Source organism: Mustelus asterias, chromosome 10 (genome assembly GCF_964213995.1).
Source record: "Mustelus asterias chromosome 10, sMusAst1.hap1.1, whole genome shotgun sequence".
Lineage (NCBI taxonomy): Eukaryota > Metazoa > Chordata > Chondrichthyes > Carcharhiniformes > Triakidae > Mustelus > Mustelus asterias.
The window spans coordinates 77,367,331-77,388,788 of NC_135810.1; the positions used below are offsets into that span (position 1 = coordinate 77,367,331).

General features: G+C 42.7%; 1 protein-coding gene across 5 annotated transcripts in view; it reads right to left on the reverse strand.

Annotated features, from left to right (window-relative positions):
* Positions 1-21,458, reverse strand: part of LOC144499690 (four and a half LIM domains protein 2) — a 44,433-nt gene that overhangs the window by 18,033 nt on the left and 4,942 nt on the right. For 3 of the 5 annotated variants that reach the window (XM_078221967.1, XM_078221965.1, XM_078221963.1), the window contains exons 2-3: positions 13,001-13,182; positions 404-578 (exon numbers count right to left, since the gene is read on the reverse strand). In XM_078221967.1, the coding sequence (XP_078078093.1) occupies positions 404-578; positions 13,001-13,156 (331 nt within the window). In that variant the 5' untranslated portion in view covers positions 13,157-13,182. Of the gene's footprint in view, positions 1-403; positions 579-13,000; positions 13,183-13,350; positions 13,471-21,458 lie in introns of those variants that run through there. The other 2 variants (XM_078221964.1, XM_078221968.1) reach the window with 2 other exon arrangements.

Below are 21,458 nucleotides of genomic sequence, written 5' to 3' on the forward strand. Positions count from 1 at the left end.
CAAGGTTGTCAACCCTGTGGCTCAGGGGAAACTGTCTGAAGGTAGAAAAAAACTTTTAGGATCTGTTTCCTTCTTTGTAGCAATTAGGAGCAGCACGGCTCGACCTTCTCGACTTGAGGTAAGACTGGGATTGTACCATATATAATGAGAAAAAAAATGAAAGAAGGGTTTTACCATAGCCACTGGTTTGAAGAAGCAACCTTCTAACAGAAAATAGACTGCTTTTAATCCCATGATGATTCAGGAGTTAATATTGGGCGAGATATTATGGCCTCACTCGTCCCGAAACCATACAATCCCACCCGAGGTCAACGGATCTTTCCATGGTCCGTCCCACACCCGCTCCGATTCCCACAGCGGGCAGTGTGGTAAAATTCCAACATGTGTAAAACTTTGTTCTAACCTGGAATTATTGTCTTCTTGCAGCTCTGACACTTGGAGGAGTATTCATTTGAATAACAGTCTGTGCAGAGCAGTTGGTCGTCCTTGGCAGCGAAAGGCTTGTCCACCAGTGATCTCTTACACTGGAAACAATGGAAGCAGGCTTCATGCCAGTGGCGATCCTTATAGGACAAGTCCTGCCGGAATCAAACAATACATTCAAAATGCAAAGCTGAAGCATCTCAAATTGTAGATAAAATGTCACACAGTTTACATTAGAGTTAATGTTCCATACTTCTACGGGGGTTGGGAGATTTCTTGATGTGTCCTGTAGATAAGACAGATGTTTCTGGTTTTCATTTTTGTTTGACAATTAAGAGCATGACCTGCACAAAAATGATCTTGCACATATGCACAGGAAGCGCTGCACTAATAACTTAAAAATGTTCAAGTACAGTAACTTCCGTGGAGATTTATCTTTGTGGAAAATGTGAGCAGAAGCTAGCAAACTGCTTTACAAAACATGCTTAAGCATAATGAAAAGTGAAGTTAGCAAGTAATTTTTATTTACAACCGGTCCCTTTTATTGTATTTTATTTGCAGTTACAGCACATGACCATACATGCACATTTGCTAGTGTGGTACATATAACTCAGTCTCCATATTGGAGAGATGGATAGTAAGCATTAAAAAAGATTCATGGCTGGCCCATGAGATGACTCTGATTATTTTGCTTGCTGCCACCTCAGTGGGTGGGCACTGTCAAGCAAATGCTGGATGAACACATAAAAAAAAGACATGAAAAGACTAAGTCATCTAACAAGCCTCTCCTGCCCTACATAGTGAAACCTATAGACACCATGAAGCCCATCTCACCCAGCAGGCGATGGCCTAGTTGTATTATCACGAGACTATTAATCCAGAAACTTAGCTAATGTTTTGGAGATCATGGCAGGTGGTGGAATTTGAATTCAATAAAAAAAATTTGGAATTAAGAATCTACGGATGATCATGAAATCATTGTTAATTGTTGGAAAAACCTATCTGATTCACTAAAATCCTTTTAGGAAAGAAATCTGCCATCCTTAACTGGTCTGGCCTACATGGGACTCTGGAGCTACAGCAATGCAGTTGACACTCAACTGCCCTCTGAACAAGGGCAACTAGGGATGGACAATAAATGCTGACCAGCAATGCCCATGTCCCATGAACCAATTAGTAAATGCTAATAAGACCATAAGGCTATATAAGATATAGGAGCAGAATTAGGCCACTCGGCCCATCAAGTCTGCTCCGCCATTCAATCATGGCTGATATTTTTCTCATCCACATTCTCCTGGCTTTTCCCCATAACCCCTGATCCCCTTATTAATCAAGAATTTATCTATCTCTGTCTTAAAGATACTCAATGACTTGGCCTCCACAGTCTTCTGCAGCAAAAAGTTCCACAGCTACACCACTCTCTGGCTGAAGAAATTCCTCCTCATCTCTGTTTTAAAGGATCGTCCCTTTAGCCTGAGGTTGTGCCCTCTGGTTCTAATTTTTCCTACTAGTGGAAACATCCTGTCCACGTCCACTCTGTCCAGGCCTTGCAATATCCTGTAAGTTTCAATAAGATCCCCCTCACCCATCTAAACTCCAACGAGTACAGACCCAGCATCCTCAACTGTTCCTCATATGACAAGCTCTTCATTCCAGGGATCATTCTTGTGAACTTCCTCTGGCCCCTTTCCAAGGCCAGGACATCCTAGATATGGGTCCCAAGAACTGCTCACAATACTCCAAATGGGGTCTGACCAGAGTCTTATACAGCCTCAGAAATACATCCCTGCTCTTGGATTCTAGCCGTCTCGACATGAATGCTAACATTGCATTTGCCTTCCTAACTGCCGACTGAACCTGCACGTTAACCTTTGTGTTTCTGATTTCCTAAGCATTTTCCCATTTAGAAAATAGTCTATGTGGTCCCAGCACTGACCCCTGAGGTACACCACTGGTCACCAGCTGCCATCCTGAAAAAGACCCCTTTCTCCCCACTCTCTGCCTTCTGCCAGTCAGCCAATCCTCTATCCATGCCAGGATCTTTCCCTTAACACCATGGGCACTTAACTTATTTAACAGTCTCCTATGCACCAATTGCACCAAACAGTCTCCTAATGAGCCAATGGAACTTGTTGGAAGAAGAGCGGAATGTTCTCCTTCAACCAACACCACCAACACTAAGGACAGCACAATGGCATGGCGGTTCGCACTGCTGTTGGGGTTCGAATCCTGGCTTAGGTGACTGTGGAGTCTGCTCATTCTCCCCGTGTTTGCGTGGGTTTCCTCCGGGTGCTCCGGTTTCCTCCCACAGTCTGAAAGACACGCTGGTTAGGTGCATTGGCAATGCTAAATTCTCCCTCAGTATACCCAAACAGGTGCTGGAGTGTGGCGACTAGGGGATTTTCACAGTAACTTCATTGCAATGTTAACATAAACCTACTTGTGACACTAATAAATAAACTAAACTCATAAACTAAACTAGAATATTAAAAAAGCCCCCTCTCCCCACCATAATCAAGCAATTTCCTGGGAGAGACAGAAAAGCAGAGAAATAAAACCTTAGTGGAAATTCTTCTCTGACCCCCAGAAGCAATCGAGCAAACTATTATTCTTCATTAACCCAATTACTTCTATAACTCCAGTGTAGGCCATGGCTAGGAATTTGTCCAACTTCAGCTTGAACTCTTGCTGGAAATCACACTCACATTTTTCAACGATAACTTAATCCAGAGGTCAATGACTCTATGTGAAAATAACCTCCTGAGATCTATCTTAACTTTATAGTTTACAAATATGTTGCACAAAACAGTGCCAAACATGTGGCAAAATTATTGTCATGAAAGGGAAACTTGCATCAATATGCTGATGGCTTAAAGAAATACTGGAAAAAAATCAAACAAACTTGATGGAAATTATTACTGACATCATCTCCCAAATGTGAAATATAACATGCATCTATCTTGTCAGATTTCCTAAGAAGTCATATTGGACTCAAACATTGGCTCTACTCTCTCCCCACAGGTGCTGTCAGACCTGCTGAGATTTTCCAGCATTTTCTGTTTATGCTTCAGATTACAGCATCCGCAGTATTTTGCTTTTATCAGAAATCTTTCTGTTTAATATGTAATTGACAGATGATATGAAACCTGGCCATCTTGTGATATGAGAAACATCTCCAGAAAATCATTCAACCTCACGTGTGGAGAAATTGTAATATTAGGATCTGGTCGTGCTATAGTCTCCGAGTTCCTCATTGCAGTTTTATTTGGATGCATATAGTACTATTATTAAGTTTTACTTCTTTTTAAACTCTAAAGGAGCCAATTGGTCTGTATTCAAGGAAACAAACATCCAGAAACTGCTGAGAAATGTGTCTCGTCTGCAGTCACTCTGATAAACATTTACAGCTTCTCTAAAGTCTGTCACGTGCTTCCTGTGGTTTGACTCAACCAGTCAAGATGTATTGTTTATGACAATATGTCAAAGAGTTTTATTTACTGAAAAGTTCATGATAGGTGATGGACTGATACCAAAAATAATCTTAGCAGCACATGTTGCAATTGCCTTTTCTTTCGTGATCTCAAGTCTAAGGCCATATTTTTCATCCAATCTAACAATATGACATGCCTTAGTATGGTTAACCCTCCAAGCAACACCTTTTATGAGCTTAGTCAGTTAATACTATAAAAATGATCTACGATCCATGTCTTTCTCTTTTACAACATTCAATATTTAACATGGAAAATCACCAGTACAAATGCCATGCAGTAAAATGATTGTGTTATGAAAACTGCAAAGGATACTTAGCGTGCAGCAAGCTGGAGTTTATTTGGTGACAAATATTTACTGTACTTTTGAACTCCAAATCGATCAGGAAAGATTTTTTGAACCTAATAAATTATTCTGTTCAGTAGAATCAACAAAATTAAAGATGTGTTACATTTTATAATAGTATCTGAGTCTTAAAGAAGTATAAGTACAAGCTGTTAAGTATTGTGTAATGATAGCGGACTCACGGTACCAAATACCTACAAGCAATTTGAACTATTTTAAGGAAGACCTGTGTCTTTAAGAAGAAATACAAGCAAAGGCACTGAGCAAAAGATGACTGATAATGTAGTGCACTTTCTGGAAAATTCCATGGCAGAGTATAGTTGACAGACCTGTCCTAAGAGAACATGAAATGTTGCACCTGAAAAGATGTCAAGGCCTACTTCAGACAGACATTTGAAAAGTTTTGACATTTAGTTACTAGTGTCACAAGTAGGCTTACATTAACACTGCAATGAATTTACTGTGAAAATTCCCTAGTCACCACATTCTGACACCTGTTCAGGTACACTGAGGGAGAATTTAGCATGGCCAGTACACTTAACCTGCACATCTTTCAGACTGTGGGAGGGAACTGGAGCACCTGGAGGAAACCCACGCAGACACGAGGAGAATGTGCAGGCTCCTCACAGACAGTGAACCAAGCCGGGAATTGAACCTGGGTCCCTGGCGCTATGAGGCAGCGGTGCTAACCACTGTGCTACCGTGAAAGGAAGAGAAATGCAAAAGACTGAACTTTGATCTCCTGTGGTTGCAGTGACAACAGAAACTGATTGGCACATCTTAGCAATTATCCAAAAATGCATAGCCTGCTGAATTATGTCTCTAAATGTGTAAAATGTTCTGATATTAGAGAAAGAGCAGACTCTGGTTGCAAGACTTTCCTTCCAGGAATTCACAGGGAAATGGGTTAAAAAGCACCTGCAGACCTAGTCTGGGAATGCTGGTGTACTAGTGTGTGAGTGACCAGAAACAAGAAGAAACACCATCCAGTCAGCCCTGTAGTTGCAGAATGTCTCCTTCTTTCTCTCTCTCTCTCTCTTGCTGGACATGATGTGGAGATGCCGGCGTTGGACAGGGATGGGCACAGTAAGAAGTCTCACAACACCAGGTTAAAGTCCAACAGGTTTATTTGGAATCACGAGCCTTCGGAGCGCTGCTCCTTCTTGTTGGTGGAGGCAAGGCTCAGCAGAAGCCATAATCAAAAGGGAATCTGACAGTCTCTTCAACCAGCCTGCCGAATCAAGTGTCTCCAACTAACTGCAAAACTGCCAAAGTCAGATCTACCAGAATCACCCAACTTAATGGCTGCAACATATTGCCATCTGCACCTCACAGACAAACCAAAGACTGATTTGTGTATTTTAAAAATTTTATTTGGACTCTTAACTTCTCATTTCTGATCTGTGTGTACGAGTGTGGCATTTTTTTTGGGTTTTAGTAATTAATATACTTACTCTTTTTTTGACTCAAGAAAGCCTAGTTAAATTGACTCCTTCTGAAGAAATCAATATATTTGGACTGGGAGAAGTTATCCACAGGAGAATGGACCCCTTATGAATTAATCTTGTTGCGATCAACTGATGGGTTGGAATAAAGAAGGGGAGCCGGTTCATTCTTCCTTACCTGAGATCATAACAAAATTGGGGTCCCATTCAAGAATTTAACAAATTAGGGGATCTCATTTGGGAACCAATCACAACAATTGCATTAAAAATGGCTGCTATGTTTGGTCGAGAGCATGGTTCTCCATAGCCAGATTTTGAATTCTTTGGGAGGCAATCCCTTTAATTAATTGAATCTTGAACTATCAATAGAAAAATAATTTGGCTTTGCCAATTAGAAAACTGACAATTGCATTCAGGATTCCCCTAGTGACTAAATCTTACCAAGTCAGGACTCTGGATGCTTCTTATTAGGTACATCATCATAATTATTGCATACAGAGATTATAAAATGTGTACTCCATTAGGCAACATACACAGGTCATTGTGCAAAGTGAATTGGTCAACATACAATTTACATATGCCATTGCACAGCACGCATACATTATCACTCAATGTACATAGATCAACATACAACATGAATAGGTTATTGTATAATGGCATCAGTCAATATGCAACATGCCTAGGTCATCATGCAACATGCATTAGCTATCACGCAATATGCATAGGCATCATTTGGGCGGCACGGTGGCACAGTGGTTAGCACTGCTGCCTCACAGCGTCAGGGACCCATGTTCAATTCCGGCCTCGGGTCACTGTGTGGAGTTTGCACGTTCTCCTTGTGTCTGCATGGGTTTCCTCCGGGTGCTCTGGTTTCCTCCGACAGTCCAAAGATGTGTGGGTTAGGTTGATTGGCCATGCTAAATTGCCCCTTAGTGTCAGGGGGATCAGCAGGGTAAATGTGAGGGGTTAAGAGAATAGGGCCTATGTGGGATTGTGGTCAGTGCAGACTCGATGGGCCGAATGGCCTCCTTCTGCACTGTAGGGGTTCTATGGGTTCTATCATGCAAAGAGCAGCACCAAGCACATCTAAAAATGGGTTGCCAGCTTGGTGAAATTCAAACACAGGAGGCCAATCCTTTTCTCTTCCCACATCTAGTGGTGCACTAAGTCAGACTTTCATCTGTTTCCATAACTAACAATTCCTGGAACAGATTGCTAGTCTGTCACCAGAGGCTTATAGCTTCAGGGGATGCCACTCCACATCAAGTGTGTCTGACCAAGAGCCTCTCCTGCTCCTCTTATCGCCAGCCATTGCCATATTGGAAGGATTTGCAGGTCGACACTCAATCTGTTTGGTCATGTTATGAATTCACCTTCCTTGGATATCAAACTCATAATTGGGACTTAAAACCAGAACTTTGGCTCAGAGGCAGAGATGCTACCCACTGTGCCACTAAATCACCAACACAGTACTACATGCATGCTATACTGCAGAAGTAGCATGTGATAGACAGAGAGAAGCAGTCTCACAACCAACAGATTGAATCAAATCACTGCAGTCCTGCCACATCCAATTGTAAATGGTGGTGGATAATTAAAGAACTAACGGAGGAGGAGTCTCCATAAATATCCCAATTCTCAATGATGGGAGAGCCTGGTTCATTAATGCAAAAGATTTGCAACCACTTTAAGCCAGCAGTGCTGAGTGGGTCATCCATCTCGGCCTCCTTCTGAGGTCCCCATCACCACAGATGCCAATCTTCAGTCAACTTGATTCACTCCATGTGATATCAGGAAGTGGCTGAAGCCACTGGAATTAGCAAATGCCTTGACAAGATCCTGGCAGTAGTACTTGAGCTTCAGAACTGGCTGGTGCAGTGCAGCTATAACAATGGCATCTTGCAACAATGTGGAACATTTCCCAGATATGTCTTGCCATAAAATGCGGAATAAAGCAAAGCAACATAGTCAACTCCCCCACTCCCCCACTCTCCCACACCCCCGTCAGTCTACTCGCGAACTCTCGATCATCGGCAAAGTCTTGGAAGGTGTTATTGGCAGTTCGATCAAATGGTTCATCGGTGCTTGGTTAGATTTTTTACTCCAGACTTTATTATAGCTTTGAGCCAAGCATGGTCAAAGGAGCTAAACTACAGAGGTGAGATAAGAGTGACTGCACTTGACATCAAGGCAGCATTTAACTGAGTGTGGGCCCAAGGAACCCACATAAAACTGACGTCACTGAGAATTAGAGTAAAAACTCTCCATTGGTTGGAATCATGCCTGGCACAAAGGGAGGAGGTTGTCATTGTTGGAGATCAATCATCTTAGTCCCAGGGCATCACTCCAGTAATTCCACAGGGTAGTGTTTTAAGCCCTACCACCTTCAAATGCTTCATCAGCGACCTTCCCTCCATCATGAGGCCATAATTGGGGATGCTCACTAATGTTTGCATAATACTCAGTAACAATCAAAAGCTAGCCATGTCTATATGCAACAAGGTCTGGATGACATTCAGGCTTGGGCTCATAAGTGGCAAGTAGTTTTCATACCAGACAAATGTCAGACATTGATAATCTCCCATGAGAGAGAATCTAGCCAGCTCCCCTTGACACTCAGTGGCATTACGATTGCTGAATCCCCCAACATCAATATCCTGGGGCTAACTATTGATTATAAATTTAACTGAACCAGCCATGTAAACACTGTGGCTAAAACAGCTGGACAGAGACTGGGAATTCTGTGATGACTAACTCATCTTCTGACTCTGAAACGTCTGTCCATTATCTACAAGACACAGGGGAGGTGATGGAATATTCTCTTCTTTCTTGGATGAGTGCAGCTCCAACAACATTCAAGGAGCTCTACATCATCTAGGGCAAAGCAGCCCGTTTGATTGGCACCCCATCTACCACTTTAAACATTCACTCCCTACACCACTGTAGCGGCAGTGTTTACCATCTCCAAGATTCACTACAGCAACTTCAACAGCACCTTCCAAACTTGCAGCCTCTATCACCTAAAAGGACAAGGACAGCAGATGCATGGGAACATCGCAACCTGCAATTTCCTCTCCAAGCCACATACCATCCTGACTTAGATTGTTGTTCTTTTACTGTCACTGAGTGAAACTCCTAGAACTCCCTCCCTAACAACACTGTGGGTGTAACTACACCACATGGACTGCAGCGGTTCAAGAAGGCAGCTCACCACCACCTTCTCCAGGGCAGTAGGAATGGGCAATAAATATTGGTCTTGCCAATAACCCTCCCATCCCAGAAACAGGTAAAACAAAATGTACATATGTCATCACACAATGTAATGGTGGTACAGTGGTTAGCACTGCAGTCTCACAGCTCCAGGAGCCTGGGTTCGATTCCCAGCTTGGGTCACTGTCTGTGTGGAGTTTGCACGTTCTCCCCGTGTCTATGTGGGTTTCCTCCGGTGCTCCGGTTTCCTCCCACAGTCCAAAGATGTGCGGGTTATGTTGATTGGCCATGCTAAAATTGCCCCTTAGTTTCCAGGGATGTGTAGGTTAGAGGGATTAGTGGGTAAACATTTGGGGTTGTGGGGATAGGGCCTGAGGTGGGATTGTTGGCGGTGCAGACTCGATGGGCCGAATAGCCTCCTTCTGCACTGTATGGTTTCTATGGTTCCATGGTTCTATGTACATAGATCATGCAACATGTGTAAGTCATCATGCTACTTGCATCAATTACCATTCAATGTGGGTATGTCACTGCATAACAGTAATAAGTCATCACATCACATTTATTGATCAGCACACAGTGTGACTCAGGAGCAAGGAAATTCCGACTTTGGAAAGCAAAAATCAGGGGAAAAATGATTTTCATCCATTTATCAATCTAGGGAAATTCAGGAACTAATCAGTGGAAATTGGTTAAAGAAAAGCATTTTAAATCTTGCCATTGATGTGTGAGCCAAGACAGTGTCTGCAGGCTGTTCCACCATATGGGACATCACAGCTAAATCAATGTCCACAACATGATGTTCCTCCTTGGCTCACACAAAAAAAAACACCCTGCAAGACAGATTGTCTGCTCATTACCACATTGCTGTTTGTGAGATATTACTGACTGTGCAAGGCCTGCTCTCCTCTCCCATCAAACACCATCCAGGTTTGGACAGAGTTCTGAAGGCCATGACCGTGCTCCTGAAAGCTTTGTCACAAAGTGAGGAAATTAAGATACCCTCACTTAAATGTATCACACAGAATTGGAAGAGTAAAAGATATGACCAAGTTGCAGGGCTAGGTTGCAGAGATAGTACTGAACATGGACATGAAGGATTTTTATAGGAAAGTACAAAGGTTTTGAAATCAATGTTTTGGGACATGGGCTGAAGGTTGCCAGGACAGGGATAATAGTTGAGTGGGACTTGGTACAAGTAAGGTTCAGGAAGCCAAGTTCTGTTTGAGCTGGAGTTTGTGTGGGTTAGAGCTCGGGATGTTGACAGGGGTTGCATTGCAGAAAACTAGCCTCGAGGTGAACGGAATCATGGAAGGGGAGAAAATTGCAAGAAAGTATAAACAATGTCAGTGATCTAACACCTAGCATGTAGTTCATTAGCAATAAGCGCAAGCTTTTATCTGTGACTTCTCAAGGACATTGTTTTCCCTTACTTCATCTAAACTCACATTGTTGCTGAATGGATTTGATGCTTGTGCACAGGAAGGAAACATCAGAGAATGAGTCAATTGAGACTAATTTTATGTACCTCCTGGGAGTCATTTGTAACTTCACCAGCTGGGTGGCAACCTGATTGAACACTGCTCTCTGTGGAAGCTGCCCAATCTTTGTTACATTCCATTGATTGAAACAAAAAGATCAGTCAGATTCTGCCACAAAACATATTCCACCAGCTTGGCACCCAGCGGCCTGGAACCCCTCCACCCCTCCACCCCTCCCTGCCCCCCCCCTCCCCCCCACCCACCCCCATCCCTTCCACCTCAATTGAATTTGTGAACTATGTTGAAGTGAGGCCTGAGGAATGACTGTCCTGTCAACCTGTTATTGGTGCAGGATCCAAATAGAAAGCTAAAGAAATGAGAAAAATGAAAAAGACCCAATTGTGAAAAGGAGAACTTGGGACAGGGGAAGAAAAGAGTACCCACTGTGGCTGAGACCCGAACGTTTCAGGTTTCATCACCAAGCTGTGTTGAGTTAACTCAGCTCTGTTTTATTGTTTGTTGAAGAAGTAATTGGCCAAAATGTTGCCTGATTCACGGTAAGAAATTTGGCCAGGTTGTTTGCATTGACATTCAGTTTAGGTTATTTATTAGTGTCACAAGTAGGCCTACATTAACACTGTAATGAAGTTACTGTGAAAATCCCCTAGGCCCTGCTAGAAGCACTTATGTAAGTATTGAATTGTGATGCAAATGAAGTTGGCAGCAAAATTTATTTGAATGGGACTGCCAAACCGACTGTTATTGTTCACATTTGTGAGTCTTAACAGTGGGTTTCTAGAACACATAGAGTTGTACCCAAATACTTTCAGCGGCACAGGCGGCACGGTGGCACAGTGGTTAGCACTGTTGCCTCACAGCGCCAGGGACCCGGGTTCAATTCTGACCTCAGGTGACTGTCTGTGTGGAGTCTGCACGTTCTCCCCTTGTCTGCTTGGGTTTCCTCCAAGTGCTCTGGTTTCCTCCCACAGTCCAAAGATGTGCGGGTTAGGTTGATTGGCCATGCTAAATTGACCCTTAGGATGGCATTTTACCGGCATATCTGCCTGAGGTTCGTACGATCCCACCCGAGGCCAACGGAGAATGCCGTTCTCCGAACCTGGCCCACTCCTGGGATCGGGGTGGGTGTGCTGGTAAAATTCCGGCCTTAGTGTCAGGGGGATTAGCGGATAAATATGTGTGGTTACGGGGATATGGTTTGGGTGGGATTGTTGTCAGTGCAGGCTCGATAGGCCAAATGGCCTCCTTCTGAACTGTAGAGATTCTATGATTCTATCTTCATGAGATATGAGGTAGAGTAGATTTGCTGAGAAAATTGGGGAGATCAGAAGAACAAGGTTGCCTGACACTAGAAACCCTCAAATTAAATATATTTGAAATTGTGATGTGAACCATGTAGAATGACTGCAAATATGAGCCAGTGCATTGTTTTGAATGGTGGAATACAAATGCAGAGTGTCACAAACTAGACTGGTTATTTCTTCAAATCCCATTCAATCAACTTTCCACGTAGGACCTGTGCTAAGCGAATGGAGCACTGAATGGAGACTGTGGCAACCTCCTGCAGCTTGAAAGGAAATCCAGAAAGGAGAGTTACACCAAGATGGTACCCCGCACATCTTAGATGCAGTAGAGAGCTTTGGAATCCATAAGTTCTGTTCCCTCCAAGTATGCTACATTTTGCTCCACATGTCATGTCTCAAATTATACTCATATACTGACAATTACTATTAAGTGTTCAGTAGCAGTGGTCTTTGCACCAGCTCATGATCCGCACTGTCAGCAGCAGCACTATGAAAGCCAAATGAATCTGAAGACAGTAGCTAATTTACAAAGAAAGGACAACATTACAAAAGCAAGTTCTGACAGCATGTGTGGAGAGAGAACAGAGCCAATGTTTCAAGTCTGGGTGACTCTTCATCAGAGCTGACCAGATTTGAAACGTTCATTCTATTCTCTCTCCACAGATGCTGTCAGACCTGCTGAGATTTTCCAGCATTTTCTGTTTTTGTTTCAGATTCCAGCAGTAATTTGCTTTTATATTACAAAAGAAAGTTTGAATAAATTTCAAACGTTAAATCAACAAGTTACAATCTGTTCTTAATCATTTGAAGTAGGTTTTTGGACTGAAAATCTGAATTGTCTAATAATTTCAATTAAGCAGTGTAAATGACAGCAAATGAGATTTTAGGATGCAAAGCATTTGAATTATCAGATAGCTTGAATTAAGCAACTTCGAAATAACTGGAAGAGACTATGGTTATTAAGATGCAAAGTTTTGCGTATTTGATTGCCATGAGTGGACAGTTCTAGTCTCACCTGCAATGTTCCTTGTCAAATCCTGCCCCCTGACACAGGAGAAACAATAATCGCCGTTCTTAATTTTTTTTTAAAGGCTGCCATTGAGCACATCACAATAATAAAACAGCTAACTCATGTTGAACTAATATCATCAACATTCTGGTATGGCAAAATTCATTAGCCCCAACTCAATGTACAGAAATGAGACAGTATTGTTAAAACACCAAACCCCAACATTGCATTACATGGCAGTTACACCTCAGTGAATGAAGATGATAGATCATATACCTTACTGTCACACGCAATTGGTTTCTTGCATTCCTCACAGGTATTAGAATAAAGGCTTTCGTAGCACTTCACACAATAGGGGTTCTCTTCTCTAAGGATATATTTCTTCCCAAAGAGAGACTCCTTGCAGTAGTGGCAGTCAAAGCGTTCTGTCATTGTGCTTTTTGGAAAGCTCTGAGCACCTAAAATTCAAAATAAGAGCAAGGAATTGAAACAGTCCTGATTATCTCGATGCATTTCAGCACATCTACATTTATCCCAGTTCAATCATAACAAAAGCAAAAGCATTTAAAGATCCACAGTGCTCAGCATGAGATCAGAAATATAAATTGTGACAGATTGTCAGTCACCCACTGTTCTGCTGGTCAGACAGAAGCTAAGGTGTTAGATCACCAGCCCCTAGAATTCAAGTAGTTTAAACTGCTGCACGCCTAGTATCTGGTGAGTGTCGTGTTGAAGCAATTGTGTGGCTGACTGCCTAATAAAATCCTGTGTCATTTTACCATATAAGGATATAAAAGCTAGGAAATCATTCTCTCTCAGAGCTTCAGTACAGCTGGGAGCTGACCCTTCTTCTCCATAGGTTTACTGTTTTCCACACTGCCTTCTCTAATTTTTCCTAATGAGTTAATCACCAGACTCATTTTAATGAGTACAGAAACACAGCAGACCTTCACAAGGGGCTTGTAAATATATCCCGAGGTAACTGATTCATATGATGAAGATATCATGAAATCATTATGCCTTAAATTAATTTCACGTTCAAGTAAGCAATCTTGTTCTGAATGTAGCCATTCAACTGATAATGTTGTAGCAATGTTATAAAATGGGGTAAAATGAAGAATACAGAACTGAGGATTTTTTTTAAACATTCTATGTGGTAGTCAAATAAGTAGATCAACAAAAATCTACATGCAGGGTTATTAGTATCATCTGTTTCTGGAGTGAAACCTAGTCTAATTACTGAAGTCCATGAAAGCACTCTCAATATTACATGAGATACCCTGAAATGTATCCTAGTTCCTAAATTGTTTGATCCTCATGTTGGGATCAATCTGCATTGGTACTGTTGAATTTGGTTTTAGGACAGAATGGGGAACAGGAGAGTTAGAGTGTCTAACCGAAAATGACTCTGTTACAGCATGTGCATACAAATATTAATTTATTAACCAATAAGGGTTTAAGTCCAGTTCAAAATAGCTTTAACCATTACCACTAAAGGGACACATTCATAGGACTGTGTCTTAAATAAGGTAATCCGTTCATTCCTCCTAAATTTTCAGTACTGTATGAACCAACCCAACCTGTAGTAGCTTTAACTTTGTGCCACTAATTGTATTCACAAAGGACAAGTTGTTCCCAGTAAGGATCTGGATGGCAATCCAGTATCTTCCTTCCAACTAGTCATAATAATATTAACATTTTGGCACCCTATGGAAGATTTTATTGCGATTGTTTTTCAGCTGCTGTACCAAGCTCGCTTAGGAGAATATTAAGTTATGATGTGAGCCTTTCTGCATTCAAGTACCAGCTAGATCAAGCAGGGTTGGTTGCTCTGTCAGCTCAATTACTGGATAGAACTGTCTTATGAGGAAAAATCGGATAGGCTGGGTTGTATCCACTGGAGTTTAGAAGAGCAAGAGGTGACTTGATTGAAACATACAATATCCTGAAGGGACTTGACTGGGCGGATATGGAATGGATGTTTTCTCTTCTGGGAATATCTATAACTCGGGGCTGCTGTTTAAAAATAAGGAATTACCTACTTAAAACAGAGATGAGGAAAAAAAATCTGAGAGACTTTGGAATTCTCTTCCTCAAAAGATGGTGGAGACAGACTCCTTGAATATTATTAAGGAGTAATAGATTTTGAGAAGCGAGGGAATGAAGGGTTATTGGGGTAGGCAGGAATGTGGAGTTGAGGTTTAAATTAGATCAGCCATGATCTTATTGAATGGCAGAACGGGGCTGAGTGGCCTACTCCTGCGCCTAATTAATATATTTGGAAGTTCTTTGCAGTCCAAATTCCAGTCCCTTCAGGCTCTTTGAGTGGGCAGAAGTTCACACTGGAACCTTTGTCTCCGAGGATATCTATTCTCATTTGTTACATCAGTATCCAGAACATATCTAAAAGGTTTATTAATCTTAATTTGATACCATTGTTGAGGCCCACTTAATACCAGAAAAATCATCTTCAGTTCCGTAGACTACAGACATCATGGGTGAGATTTTACCAGTGCCTAGGCGGTGGGGTAAACCATGGTAGGGGGTGTGGTCAAATGCTTTGGAGCCACATTGGGTTGGCTCCCTGATGCAGTCTCGCCACTAAGGAAGTTACCCAGTGCAGAGAATGACTGAAGCTTGGCTGTCTGCCGCCGACAGAATGAAGGGAGCCAACTTAATCAATTACAGGCCCAATAGAGAGTCAACTTCCTCGGTCGCTGGCATTTTGTCATTGGGGAATGGGCCCTGCTGCATGGGGAGGTTGACAACTGCATGAGGCTATCAGAGGTTCCAGGTCTAAAGGAGGGGGCCCCTTGCATCAATGGTTATTCCACTGCCCTGATACTAATACTGGAAGATTCCCCTTCAAAATGCCAGGGCCTATATTCTTGGCCTGGGCAGAACAAAGATGTCTTTCTTCCCTGCCAGGAAGCTCCAAGATGGAGGCACCCTCTCATTGTCCTAATTGCCTTCCCAGTGACCACCTGCCATGGTGTCCTGAGACTTCTGAGCTGACAGTCCTCTCTTTGATTGGGCCTGAGGCGTGGAGCACCCATCTGCTATTCTTAATTGGATGATGGGCCAATGGCAGCCAATGTGAGGTTATCCACTTTGGAAGAAATAATAGTAAATTGGAATATTATATAAATGGAGAAAAATTACATCGTGCGACTGTGCAGAGGGACATGGGGGTCCTTGTGCACGAATCGCAAAAACTCAGTCTGCAGGTGCAGCAGGTGATCAAGAAGGCGAATGGAATGTTGGCCTTTATCGCGAGGGGGATAGAATATAAAAGCAGGGAGGTCTTGCTGCAACTGTACAAGGCACTGGTGAGGCCGCAACTGGAGTACTGTGTGCAGTTTTGGTCCCCTTATTTGCGAAAGGATATATTGGCCTTGGAAGGAGTGCAGAGAAGGTTCACCAGGTTGATACCGGAGATGAGGGGTGTAGCTTATGAGGAGTGATTAAACAGATTGGGTCTGTACTCGTTGGAGTTTAGAAGGATGAGGGGTGATCTTATAGAGACATATAAGATAATGAAGGGGCTGGATAGGGTAGAGGTGGAGAGATTCTTTCCACTTAGAAGGGAAACCAGAACTAGAGGGCACAGCCTCAAAATAAGGGGGGGCCGGTTCAGAACAGAGTTGAGGGGGAACTTCTCTCAGAGGGTAGTGAATCTCTGGAATTCTTTGCCCATTGAAGTGGTGGAGGCTTCCTCGTTGAATATGTTTAAATCACGGGTAGATAGTTTTCTGATCGATAAGGGAATTAGGGGAAATGGGGAGCAGGCGGGTAAGTGGAACTGATTCGCTTCAGATCAGCCATGATCTTGTTGAATGGCGGGGCAGGCTCGAAGGGCCAGATGGCCTACTCCTGCTCCTATTTCTTATGTTCTTATGTAATGAATAGGCTTCTGGAGTTCCGTTGCCGATTCATGGAGGCTCGAGGCTTACAAATGGTCCCCATGTTAGGACTTGTTTCTGCGAAAATCTTGGGCTATCTCTGTTAAATGGTTATCATAGTGTTTCTAATAAAGGACCCACCAGTTGTGTCTTCATGAGCTTAGGAAGTGAACCAGCAACTCAAACTCAAAGGATCAGTCGAAAAACAGGGGAAAACATTGTGAAATGTTTGAATGTTATGAAAGGGTCAAATTCCTGCTTGAAAATTGTTTGTCTTCTGTGCTTTAGCAATTATTTGTATTTTGTTCCAGTTTTATTTTGTACATTTTATCTTCTATTTTGGAGGTTTTGCATTTTGCGTCAGAAAGTTCCTGTTTCCTCCAATAACTGCTTTGCTCCTGCACTATCATAAAATTAGATGTCAGTTTGTGGCACAGTGGTCCATAGCAGAAGCAGTGATGTTGTTGCAGCATCAGCCAGCTGACATTAGAGCAGTGAATGTTGATTGCATCGCAAAACTGTAAGATGTATTTTCTTATTTTAATTTTCCAAGCTCAGAGTATTTTGGTAGCTGAGATGACAGTTGCAGAAGTCCGGACAGATTAAATGCCTTTCAATAAATGTTTTTTTGCATTGCAGAACTGCAGATCTCAAACACTGATATCTGACTGCCTTTCTGGCGATATATTGAAATATGCAATGACATAGCAAACGGGCTTACGCAACTGATAAATGTTATCGTAAATTCCACTGACTTCCTAATAATGTTAAGGTTGAAACTATACATAGTTCCAGAATAAAAAAAGAGTTGGAGAATTTTCCGTTGCCTTTCCAGGGATCTCTGAAATTGTCATTGTTAATAATCCGCATTAAAGGACCCATTGAGTGGAATTTTCCATTCTCCACACAGAGTGCTGACTGAGGCAGGTATACGCGTGTGCAGCTCGCCAGCTGCACAACTGGCTTTTCTCTCAGGATAATTCAGCATTCTGTTCATCAGGGATTGGCTGGGGCGGCGATCGGCCGTAGGGGGAACACTCTGCATCAAGGATCGACTAGGGTGGCGATCAGGGGGCTTGAGGGCAACGTCCGTGGCGGGTGAAGGTGAGGAGAGTGCACTGGGAAATTACACAATAATACCTCTACAGCTCAGCAGCTGGCTTCCCGGTGTGAATTGGCTTGGCTCACTCCCCCTCCTGGCAGGAATTACACTTTGCCTCATTTCTTTTTCTAAGTGCCATATAATTGTGTCTGGGAGCTCACCCAAAGAATGGTCACAATTCTCTTCCGATTTCACACTCGTTCGGCACTTAGAATCTTTTTTGTTAAGATCATCCCCTGTAAGTCTCTTCATCCAACCTGTTCTCATAATGTTATGATGTTTTACCCATCCAACAGCACTCTGGTGAAATTAAAACAGAAAATGCTGGAAGAATCTGTGGAGCGACAGTCAACATTTTCGGTCTGTGACCTTTGACCGGAATCATCTACTCTGATGAATATTTCCAGCATTTACCATTTTTAATGTCTGATTTCCAGCATCCACAGTTTGCTTTTGCATCATTCTGGTGAAACTGCACTGTATTCCCTTCAAAGCCAATATATTGTTCTTGAGCTAGTGTCCAATCTGAACACACTACTCCAGAAGTGGTCTGACTGTGCTCTGTACAGCTGAAACATCACTTCCTCTACTTTGGTCAATCATCTTGAGATAAAGGCCAACACTCCAGGTGGAATTCTCCCATTTTGAGACTAAATGTGGTGACAGGCGGCTGTGGCGGTGTCTGTCCGACTAGCCAGTATGGTGCCAGATCAATAATCAGAATCTCATTAATTATGCACAGGCGAGTTCTCCTCCGACTCTCCTGGTGGGCAGGCAGCTGACTTGTCCACCTGCCTTCAGCTGATGGGTTCAAGGATCCTGGTGCCATATTTAAATACCAGTCCAGCACACTCTCACTCTGTCCAGCCCACCTGTCTTCACCAGACTGTGCAGGCTGTCAATGACCCAGAGGGAAAAGGCTAGCAGACTCAAGGAGAAGTCTGTTCCTTGATTCAACCACCTTTCCCCCAAAGCCCAACACCTGTGAGGCGCACATGCCCCACTTGGACCTCTACCCACCACATTTGGAATCTTTACACATTCCCTTCCTGTAAGCAATGTGGTATCCCTTTGATCTCCTTGATTGTGAGCTTTTCATGCAGGCTTGTTGGGGCCCAGTTTCCTTCCCTCCGTCTTCCCTCTGCCTTCCATTGTTCATCTTATTCACCCATCTCCTTGCCCCTCTACCTGCCATTGTGAACCATTGTACTACCACCTCCTTTTGCACTGCCTCTCTTGTCTTCACCAGGCCACCAGAACCGTCATTCCCCCACCCCCTCCTCACCTGCACTCCAGCCCTGCTCAAAGAAACAAAGAAATATAGAAACTGGAAGCAAGGATGTTGCCGGGACTTGAGAAGCTGAGTTACAGAGAGAGATTGAACAGGTTGGGACTTTATTCTCTGGAGCGTAGAAGAATGAGGGGAGATTTGATAGAGGTGTATAAAATTATGATGGGTATAGATAGAGTGAATGCAAGCAGGCTTTTTCCGCTGAGGCTAGGGAAGAAAAAAACCAGAGGGCATGGGTTAAGGGTGAAAGGAGAAAAGTTTAAAGGGAATATGAGGGGGGGTTTCTTCACGCAGAGAGTGGTGGGAGTGTGGAATGAGCTGCCGGATAAAGTGGTAAATGCACTTTTAACATTTAAGAAAAATTTGGATGGGTTCATGGATGAGAGGGTTGTGGAGGGATATGGTCCAAGTGCAGGCAAGTGGGACTAGGCAAAGAATGGTTCGGCACAGACAAGAAGGGCCAAAAGGCCTGTTTCTGAGCTGTAATTTTCTATGGTTCTATGGAGTAGGCCATTCGGCTCTTCGAGCCTGCTCCGCCATTCATTTTGATCATGGCTGATCATCATATTCAATATCCTGATCCCTCCTTCTGCCCCATATCCCTTGAGCCCCAAGAGCTATATCTAATTTCTTCTTGAAATCACAGAATGTTTTGGCCTCAACTACATTCTGTGGTAGTGAATTCCACACATTCACCACCCTCTGGATGAAGAAATTTCTCTTCACCCCAGTCCTAAAAGGTTTACTCCTTATCCCCAAACTATGACCCCTAGTTCTGGATTTCCCCACCATTGGGAACATTCATTCTGAATCTACCCTGTATAATTCTGTTAGAATTTTATAAGTTTCTATGAGATCCACTCTAACTCTTCGAAACTCCAGTGAATATAATCCTAATCAACTTAGTCTCTCCTCATATGATAGAACTGCCATCCCAGTGGCGACTAGGGGATTTTCACAGTAACTTAATTGCAGTGTTAATGTAAGCTTACTTGTGACACTAATAAATGAAAAAAAAAATTCCCTTTGAAAGTCGTGACTTAATCTGCCTGCACCATGCTCTCAGGCAGTGCTTTCCAGATCCTTATCACTCAGTGTTTAAAATGGTTTTCCTCACATTGGCATTGCTTCTTTTGCCAATCATAGTGCCAAATCAGTGTCTTCTGGTTTTCGGTCGTTCCACCATTGGAAACAGTTTCTCTCTATCTACTCTGCCCAGACCCCTCATGATTTTGAACACTTCTCTTGAATCACCTTTCAACTTTCTCTTCTCTCAGAGCACAGTCCCAGCTTCCCCAGTCTATCTAACTTACAACCCTGCTGACATCTAGTCATGTATGATGGAAATAGACAAGCTTGTTTTTCTCTGGATGGCAAGAGAAGCAACTCTATACTTGGCACTGTATACAAGCAGACACCTAATGCATTAGAGTATCCAATATTCCATTCTATTATAGACTCATTTTTACTTGAAGCACGACAGTAAAGTGAATGGAATTTCAGTTTGTAGTACCTAACCTCCAGATGCAAAGACATATTTTGACTCTATAAAAAAGAGAATCACTCCAATATGGGGAAATCAATGCCCTCCCCGTCTTAGATGCTAATCCAAAAAAATCAACAAGTAACCAATACACAGCAGGTCAGGTACAACTGTTATAAAAATAGTGATGAAAAAAAGATACTTAAGCCTGATTGCATCAACAAAAGGCATAAACAAAACAGAAGGAAAGTTGTTTCTCAGCAACTAAGAACAAAAACCCAACACACTTCATTGTTTAAACGTAAACAACTCCTTAAATTTATTGTAACTAAGGAAATTTGGCATGTCCACTACGACTCTCACTAACTTTTATAAATGCACCATAGAAAGCATTCTTTCTGATTGTATCACAGCTTGGTATGGCTCCTGATCTGCCCAAGACCACAAGAAACTACAAAAAGTCTTGAATGTAGCCAATTCTATCATGCAAACCAGCCTCCCATCCATTGACTCTGTCTACACTTCCCGCTGCCCCGGCAAAGCAGCCAGCATAATTAAGGACCCCACAGACCCCGGACATTCTCTCTTCCACCTTCTTCCGTCGAGAAAAAGATACAAAAGTCTGAGATCATGTACCAACCGACTCAAGAACAGCTTCTTCCCTGCAGCTGTCAGACTTTTGAATGGACTTACCTTGCATTAAGTTGATCTTTCTCTACACCCTAGCTATGACTGTAACACTACATTCTGCACTCTCTCCTTTTCTTCTCCATGTAAGGTATGCTTTGTCTGTATAGCGCGCAAGAAACAATATTTTTCACTGAATGCTAATACATGTGACAATAATAAATCAAATCAAATCAAAAGTAAGCAGCCTAAGATGGACATTTTGCTTAGATTCTATGTGAGGGATGATTCCGTAAATAAACGGTGAGGGAGCAAACACTGACAGGAAC